General features: G+C 48.8%; 2 protein-coding genes across 2 annotated transcripts; both read right to left on the bottom strand.

The window, feature by feature from the left end:
* Positions 1-835: 835 nt before the first annotated feature.
* On the bottom strand, positions 836-1,512 carry RNF183 (ring finger protein 183). The gene has a single exon (XM_063316373.1). It carries the CDS (start codon positions 1,475-1,477, stop codon positions 899-901), a length of 579 nt encoding a protein of 192 aa, XP_063172443.1. The 5' UTR covers positions 1,478-1,512; the 3' UTR covers positions 836-898.
* A 3,305-nt stretch (positions 1,513-4,817) lies between these two features.
* LOC134506302 (uncharacterized) lies at positions 4,818-6,555 on the bottom strand. The gene is made up of 2 exons (XM_063316453.1): positions 6,445-6,555; positions 4,818-5,788 (listed from the first exon to the last, which is right to left on the bottom strand). The coding sequence occupies exons 1-2, from the start codon at positions 6,464-6,466 to the stop codon at positions 4,818-4,820; spliced, it is 993 nt and encodes a 330-aa protein (XP_063172523.1). The 5' UTR covers positions 6,467-6,555.
* Positions 6,556-9,343: the final 2,788 nt, after the last annotated feature.

The raw sequence follows: 9,343 nt of genomic DNA, 5'->3' as shown, positions 1-9,343 counted from the left end.
TCAGTTAAGTATTGTCCCGCCTCCCTAAGAACTTCTCCTTGTTCTTTCCTGTTTCTGTGGGTTTTTGCAGGGGGTGTTAATCAGGGTAAGGGAGGGTGGGTTTGCGTCCTTTGCAAGGAATTGTCCCCCTCAATTCACGGATCTCTGAGCTAAATGGCAGAACTCTTAAGAGCTCTGGATTGGAAGGTATGTACAGGTAGTCCTCACTTAACAACCATTCATTTAGTCACGGTTTGGACTTAGGATGGTGCTGAAAAAATCGACTTGAGACTGGTCCTCACACTTAACGACGGTTGCAGTGTCCGTGTGGTCCTATGATCATGATTTGGGTGCTTGGCAACCGGTTCGCATTTATGACCATCGCAGCATCCCATGGTCATGCGATCGCCATTTTTGACCTTCCTGGCTGACTTCTGGCAAGCCAAATTTATGGGGAACCATGTGATTCGCTTAATGACCATGTGGTTTGCTTAATGCCCACAGTGATTCGCTTAACGATCACTGCGAAAAGAAGTCAAGAAATCGGGTCGGATTCGCTGAATGACTGCTTTGCTTAGCAGCCAAAATTCCAGTCCCAATTGTCATTAAGCGAGGACTACCGGTATAGCAAGAACTGCGCCATTCACATGTTTCGTAGTGTGATGCAGCATTTCTTCCTGCTGAGGAGCACCCACTCCTTATGGGCAAGGCTCTGGGCACAGGCAAGGTGCCACCCTAGCCCTTCTCCCTCCTGCCTTCTTGGATTCCTCTCAACCACATTCAGAAGCCGGGCTCTCTAGCCAAGCCATTTCATCCACCTTCCCAAAACACTTCCCAGCTTCCTCCTTTTCCAGGACCCTCCTGAAAAAGAACCCCCACGACATTAAACCAAAAGCAGGTTTTCAGCCCTGGCTTTCCCTCACCCCATGCCTGAGAAGAAATGTCTTGTCCAGAAAATGGAGAAGATAAGCAGTAAAGTCACACTTAAGATAATGACCATCAAGTAGGTGAAGATCCGAAGCTGAGGATTACGGACACATTCCCGGAGGAGGGAGTGCCCGGGCACGGCGGTGGTGGTGGGGGTCACCGGCGGGGGGCTCTCGTGGTGACTGTGGGTGCTGAGCTCAGTCTCCATGCCCAGGTCCAGGGTGTAGACCCTGGGCTGGCGCAGGAAGTACCTCCTCTTGCGCTGCTCCTTGAGGTAGAGTTGCCGGCCCTCCAGGACGATGTGGTTGGGCTCCAAGCCCATTAAGTGCAAGACGGCAATGTTTGTGGGCAGCTCGGTCACCCGCTGGTTGGCCAGCAGCACGGTCGGACAGCGGCAAAGCGGGCACGGCAGCTGGTTTGGGGCTGGGGAGACCAGGCTGAGATGTGCCAGGCACTCGATGCAGAAGGAGTGACCACACCGAAGCAGCTTGGGGGTCCGGAAAAAGTTGTCATAAGCGTTCCAGCAGACTGGGCAGTCCGAGGCCAGGCCCGGCTCCCCCTTTCTGTCCATGGCTACCTGCTTGAGTTGCTGGAAGAGTCCGATGTTTATTAATGTCGCCCAGGAGGCTCCGAAGAGCAAGGGAGGTGCGGCAGATTAATGCCAGGGCATCCTGCACATGTGACGGGGGCCCTTGGCAGCCTCAAGCCCCCGTTCCCTAAAGCGCTTGAAGCCCGTTACTGGAGTAAAAATGGAAGAAAGAAGTCAAGAGTAAGAAGCAGGGCGGGGTGCGCATAAAATCCCACAGGACGTTTGAATTACTGTTGCTATTTATACAGTACTTTCCAAGGACGTGATGCATTACAGAATTGTCCCCAAGGACTGAAAGCCTATGACGCGACAGCAGAGATGGGGAAGCAGCAGCTCAGGAGGAACTTGCGCTTTATTCATTTATTTATTTTTTAAGTTTCTAGTCCTTGTGACATGGACATAAATCAACGCCCTTTGTTTTGCCATTTTATAAGTGGCTTCTCCCTCCTCTGTGTCTGTCCGTTTCTTTTTCGCTTAATTACAATCCATCGTATTAAATACACAGCCTCCTTTCTAGCCTTAAACATTCCCGGCCCCGTTCCAAGCATCACTTAACACGTTGGAGGCATCTGGAAAACAACAGCTTGTCTCTACCGATAGGACTGCCTAGCAGACCAGGGCAAGATTTGTTGAAGTCCAGGCCCAGATGGTACTAGTTTTTCAGTCCCTGCAATGCCCACCAAAATGATGGAGCAGTTCTCTCTGAACAGGTACAAAATTCTCCAGCATTAAAACAACAGGGAATTCTGAAAGCAGACCTAAAGTCAGGCCAGGCAACTTGTGGATCTAATTATATGTTCTGAGCTGACTCTGACTGGCAGCAGATTTCCAAATCTTGTACATCTTTCAGTGCCACTGCTTGAACCCAGAACCTTTGGTGTGCAAAGCAAAGGCATTGGCACCGGGCGACAGTGTCTTATCTGCCTTTTCTAGCAAGCCACCGTCTTTCTAGATTTCGAACACAGATCTGCTGGGATAGGGAATGTTTCTGGGCTGTGATATCCCCTTGCATCCTTAATTCTCTCTCTTCTTCCCACCTATCTGCCATCAAAACTGCCACGGCCCCAGTCTGGGAGAATTGAAAAGTTACTGAAATCAATTCTCTCAAAAGTCATTTCTTGCTTGTAGTTAAACATAGCGCTAACTGGTTGCCAAAAACCCTGCCCCAGCCTAGCCACAAATCTGGACTCCAGCCGAGGCCGTCTCGATCCCCCACCACACCTTAATCTGGAAGCGGGATGTGGGGACGCAGGGACATCTCCCTCCTTGCTCGCCCCGCAGAAACCCAGCCCCTTCATCCCCTCGCCAGAAAAGATTCAGCAAACCTCGCCAACCGTGTCCTCCCTGTTCTTGCGTCTCCACCATTCTCGATTTTCAAAGTTCAGGGGCTGGTGGGCCCGGGGAGAGCGCCTCTGGGGTGGACAAAGCAGGGCAGGGCCATCCATGGTGAGATAAAAAGATGCCCCCCCCTTTGCACCAAGGTCCCTGTTCGCCTGTGACTCCCAGAGGGCTCACCCAAGGCTGGGTATTCGTGGCTGCAAGGTTGGGAGGCAGCTGTTTACCACCAGAATCCAAGGAGACAAAGGATACTGGAAGGCGGGAGGGCTTTTCAGAGGCTGCTGGGTGATGGAGACCTTGATCTCCGCTTTCAGCTGCTGGGATTGTCTTCCAGGGGTTCCCCTTGGGAGAATGGAGGTGGCTTGCTTTGAAGGAGAATCCTGTGCTCTTATCCACCTGACTACCCCTTGGCAGAGCCAGCAGAGGGACCACCTGTGCCCTGTTCTTCCTGAGTTATCCCCATTTGCGTTTCAGCCAGAGAACAAACAACTGACTGCCAGCCACCGGCAAATGACCACGTCTGGCAGCCTGGCAGGGAATCTGGGGTGCCGAAATCTCTTCTAGCTGCGCAGCCACACACACTCACGCACCACCTTAATTCCAGAATTAAGGTTGCCTCCAGAAACACACAGCAGGCTCTTGGCCCAGGGAGCAAACAAAACTTTTGCTGTTTTGCCAAGCAGGAGCAACACCTTGCTTGTGGGATTTCTTCTCTTTTCGGGGTCCTCATGGTTTCACCAGCTAGTAGGAAATGCAAAGGTTTCTGTAGCCAACAGCCATTTCTAAAGGAACGTTGATCAATTCCAGGAAAGTAGCATTTCTCCCCCATTCGTTCCTCTGGAAAGTAGGGCAGCTAAAGTAGAACTCATCACCTGTCAGCCTTGCGAGGTGGTCCAGACAGGAAGCATGACCAGATGAGCTAATTCTACTTTATTGTAAGGCTACATTAACAATCTTTCAGATTTGCAAGTACACTTCTCCCCTGTCACCTTTACAGCCCAAGAAACTAGGGAGGGTCCCTTCTGAGATGTTTCCCACGCTCCCAGTCCTTCTCCGGGCCCAGCTGCCTCTCACCAGGCCATTTGCCCAGCCTGCCATTCTTCCTCCTGTCTCCCAGGATCATTCCCACATCCTGTCACATCGCCTTTCCCAGGGCCTAACACACATGAAGAAATTGTGTTGAGAATGATAAACAGGAGACTCGACATTTTAAGATGCGGGGTGTCTTTATTGGAAGATCTTGGGGCTCAGCTAAAATACAAGCAACCACCCTGAACAGTTCCACACTCAAATCCTGGCTTCCCAGATATTTTAGATCTTGTTCTAATGAGGTAGCTGTGAAGTACAGTTGGAGCACTGCCTGTGTCCAACCATCACGGATCATAAATAGGACCCTAGAACTTATTCGCGTCTGGATTGCAAGGGTTGGGAAAGGCTGGACGACAAATCCTTTTTGTCCCGAGCACGCAAAGGATACAAGCACTATACACGCTTACGCACACACCAGCAAAGGTACAGAGGCTTCTGCTTCTACTGTTGTTTCCATCCTGGATCTCCTTCGACATAATCCATCCAAGTGGTCCCTATTCAACCTTTCCAGGGAAGCAATAACATCTGGGGATACGCTATTCCTACGGAACCGCCCAGCTCTAAAAATTTCTCGGATAATTCCTCTTGGGCAGATCGTTATGACAAATCAAATACCTTTGTTACAGTCTCTGACCAGACTTTATCACAAAGACACCTACAGGACCCTCTTCCATCTTTGTTTCACTGGTGCTAATAAGACTTAAGAAAATACTTCAGCCCACTGCAAATGCTTCCTCTCGATTTCTACTGCAGATCTCCCTAGCCTGTATTTTCCAGTACTGTTCTTCACTCTTGTCCCATCATAAATCACAGCAAAAAGTGCTTTCTCACTTTCATTCCCCAAATAAATTTCACTGGCGCCCTGCCTCCCTGATTCCCTCTCATTGCAGCGCTGTTAATCTACCTGTCCCAAAGCGCTTAGAAAACACCTTTCTCCAGAAGGATGGCTCGTAACATAAGCCTTCTTTAGCAGACAAAGCCATCTATCTTCCAGAAACTGCTCAGATTTGATGAAGAGGACAGGAAAGTTCCCGTTGTCAGTCATCACTTTATTCAGTCCCCTATCAGTATTCAAGTGGATTCTGCTCAGAATTCCAGACACCAACAAAGAGGTCAATCTTTGGAGCAGGACCTTTTCCTGAATCTGCTCCACACCCTTCAACACAAGGGCAAATGTGGTCTTCGTGACCTCCCCTTTCCCACTCAGGGCACTTTGCAATGACACCACCAATCCACTCGGGAGACTCCTTCGCCCCACAAGAACCTTCGCACTCGTGATCGCCCAAGTCCTGTTTTCAAAGGATCCCATCAGAGGAAGCCAAGCGCTGGTTGGGTCCAGCAACCGAACTTCTATGGATTTTTGCTGAGCCTGCAGGGAGAGCATCGCTTTCGTGAAGCAGAGGAGGGTCTTGCTGGCATCTCTGGGGCCAATTCCAACCAGGATCCAAGGCCTCTCCAGATGACATTTTCCCAATGAGTTGCTTACATATCGCCGGAACGTCGTCCAGGTTGATTCCGGCTGGTTTGGGAAAAGGAGGCGAAGGGATTGGAAGTCTTCCTGTGGCAGACGAACCCTGTTGGGGCTCAGGGACTTGTGGTCCCTCAAAGGAAAGCGGACAGTCTCGTGACGAAGTAGGAGCACTGAAACAGAGACAAACAGGAGGACCAGAAAGGCAGCCAGGAAAATGGAAGGGAGGCAGTCAGATTCCTGGGGGTCCCACAATGGACTTTCCGAACATCCAGACTGAACTGGCTTCTCCTCGGCCTGGTCCTCAGCGTGCTTCCTAGCCTCACAATGCAGTTCTGGAAAGTTCCTGTTGTCCATGTAATCCTCACCATTTCTTTGTTCTTCTTGCATCTCTCCATCTAGCACAGGAGGAGGAAAACACCAACAGAAGAGACTCTCTGTAGCTCAGGGTTGAACTGTGGAGTCCTTGGTGCTCTCTGAGCTTGGCCGTTGGCTTGCAGATGTTGGCTAGCTTTGAAGATGTTGCCTAGCCGGGCAACAAAACACCTGCAAACCAGCAACCAGGCTCATGAGAACACCACGGGCTCCACAGAAGGAACGCAGCAAGGATACAGCTGTCAAATGCAGGGTGAGATCCTTGAAATGGTTGCATTCTGAACTGAGAGGAAAGGAGGATCACATTGCTGACCCCACTCCCTGGAGAACTCTTTCGGAAAGAGGTCTCCTGAAACTCTTTCAAGGAACGGGCTAGTCTGGAACTGTCCCCTGCCGTGCCAGCTTTCTGCTTGCAGGATGCGATTCCACGCTTTACATAAAAAGTCAAACGTTGTGCGCACACGTCCCCACATATTCCCAACATGTGGAAAAGTAGAAATAATTATATACATTATAAGGAGATATTTGCTGTTTTGAGACAAAGATCAGGCCGTACTTTCAGATCCCATGACCTCTTGCGGCAGTGAATTCCAGACGGTGACTCTGAGGGAGCATCGGGAAGGGGAGGAACAGCCCTGGGTATTGCCAAGAAATGACCAAACAGACTATGGTTACTTACTGTCAGCTGCGCACCCCAGCATTTCCTGAGCCAGCCTCTGCTTGCAAAGTTCTGCCGGTATCTATCAAGCCAAGGGGAGAAAATAACATTAGCCAGGCAGATTCTGGTAACCGTTTCTTGCAGAAAAAGAATGAGTCTCGGGGCCCCTTGAAGATCAGTCAAAGTTTTCCTAAGCCGAAGTCAACTGCAATTACTTTATGCACAACTTCCTTGGCAGGTAGGCCAGCACTGTAAAAGCTTTGCTGATTAGTACCTTTCCGCCATCCTCTGCTCTTTTTCAAGTTTGCAGCAGGTAAGTTCCAGTTATTTCTCCTGACTGACCCCTTCCAATACAAAGTAGTAGAAGGAGAATAATAGGAATATATATATAGTAATCTTTTAATACACTGTAATATTAATATCATTATTATTATTATTATACACAACAGGATTACGCTTGGAGAATTCATTCAAAGCCCACAAACATTTAACAAAGCTCTTAAATGATACTATATGCAACAGTACACAGGGACTGCCTTCCTGAATACTGTAATTTTGTACTGAGTGTGTGTGTGTGTGTGTATCTGTGTGTGTGTTCTGCAAGTAGACACCTAGCACCTCAGGGAGAGGAGCTGCACTGCAGCAGCCTTGAGAGCTTCTGTGCTATTTTCTTCTTGCAGGGATCTGCTTTCTTGATTGCATGGTGGGTTTTTTGAAATGGTTACCCACACTGGCTGCCTGAATGAGCAAAGATGATTTTGTTGGGGGACTTCAGCATGATCTCCTGTCCCTGATAACGGAAAAACCGCCAAGCTCAAAGAACATCAGGGACTCTCCTACAGAGACCAAGGACAAGGTAACCATTTGGCCTTAAAATTAAGCTAAGAGTAGAACCAGGGCAACTGGAGAATTTACTCAGATTTTCAACGTTGCTCCAGCTCACTGCTGGCCTCTCCCTTTAAAATGTATCTAAATGTTTATTTAGACCTAAGTCCTACAGATTCATCTGTGTTTACTTCTGAGCAGGCATGAATAGAATTTCCCGGGTTTTTCATTGACATCTCCTCCTCTGTCCCTGTCCCCACCCCAAATTCAATACACTGTCGAGGGAGAGCCTGCTGGGTGCCCCATCCAAAAAGGCATCAAAGCCAAACCTGCTTAGCTTCAGCAAGCAAATTGTGTCCTTATGTGGGCTCTAAGCACAGTGAAGTCTTCAGTCAGCTCTACAGAGACAGACAGACAGATGTTACTGTGCACTGTGAAGTCTTCACTCAGGTCCTCCCTCCCTCTTTTTTTGTGTGTGTGTGTGTCTGTCTGTCTGTCTGTCTGTCTCTCTCACCATGAAGTCTTAACTCAGGTCCTCAGAAAGATAGAGATATAAGTTACTGTGCACTGTCAAGTCTTCACTCAGATCTGTGTGTGTGTGCGCACACGCACACACACACCATAAATGTAAATTTCTACACACTGTAAAGTCTTCACTCAGGCCTGTCCTCCCTCCCTCCCTCCCTCCCTCCCTCCCTCCCTCTAGATGTCCATGAAGTCTCACTCAGGTCCTCAGACAGAGATAGATAGAAAGACAGAAAGAAAGATAGAAGTTACTGTGCACTGTGAAGTCTTCACTCAGGTCCTCCCTCCCTCTCCCTCTTTACCCCCTTCTCTCTTTCTAGATATAGATATAGATATATAGATATCCATCAAGTCTTCAGTCAGGTCCTCAGACTATCTGATAAAAGTTACTATGCACTATGAAGTCTTCACTCAGGTCCTCCCACCCTCCCCCTCCCTCCCACACACCCCCACACCCACATCCACCCCACCCCCACCCACCCATGAAGTCTTCACTCAGACAGATAGCTAGCGATATGAGCTACTACGCACTGTCAAGTCTTCACTCAGATGTGTGTCTGTGTGTGTGTATAAATTTCTGCACACTATGAAATCTTTGCTCAGGTCTATTCTCTCCCCCCCTCCCTCCCTCCCTCCCTCCCTCCCACACACACACACACACACACACACATAGAGATCTCTGTCACTGTGCACTGTGTAGTCTTCCCTCAGTCCCCTCTCCCCCACCCAAGATATCCATGAAGTCTTCACTCAGGTGCTCATCTGTATGTAAAGCTATGATTTACAAACAAACTCTAACTGCAGTTGCTTTCTCACATCAGGATCTCACTAAAGAACAAAAGCTGCATATCACCCTCTGGGCATCTAAAAAAACTCTGCGAAGCTGCCTCTTCTTTGCCAGCTTTTTGATTGCTAATCACTGAATCTTATTGGACGGTCTGTTTTGTTCTGTTTTTTAAAATAGGAGCTGCCCTGAATCGTCACTGGAGTAAGAAGAAGAAGAAAAAAAAACAGGATACGCATCAAATACAATAAATACATCAGCCCCAGCTCCTACTCCTGTGCCAATCTCCGAGGGACGAGGCGACCTCCATTTTCCTTTGTAGCTGCTCTCCAGAGGCTTTAAGGACAATGAACGAGGAAGCTCAGCTATGAGTTTTTCTTTGAAGAAGCAGATATTTGCACTGCAAGCTGCCTGCTTAAAAAAACTGCTTGAAAGGTCATGCTTACTGCAACATCTTACTAGCAAGCATTCCCATGGACCTCTCACCTGCATCCAGGTAAAGGTGTTCATGGTTGGGCAAGCAAGAGAGCCCATTTTCTCCTCCTAAAGTGCAGCCACTCCTTAACATTAACACCTTCTGGTCTGGGATACAATAATTAGGGTTGCCTTCAAGGCAACTCACTTCCTGGTGACTTCATGGTTGGGTTGGTGTAGATTACATCAGATTGATTTTCCATTGCCTTTTCCAAGGTGTTTAACCTGCTGGCCTAAACCTCTGAGATGTCCTAGTCATCTCTCACCTGCTTGGTTTTTCTGGTTTCCACCACCATAGGCTGCCAGCTGCAG

Source organism: Candoia aspera, chromosome 16, assembly GCF_035149785.1.
Source record: "Candoia aspera isolate rCanAsp1 chromosome 16, rCanAsp1.hap2, whole genome shotgun sequence".
Lineage (NCBI taxonomy): Eukaryota > Metazoa > Chordata > Lepidosauria > Squamata > Boidae > Candoia > Candoia aspera.
This window is presented reverse-complemented; position numbering and strand designations above follow the sequence as displayed.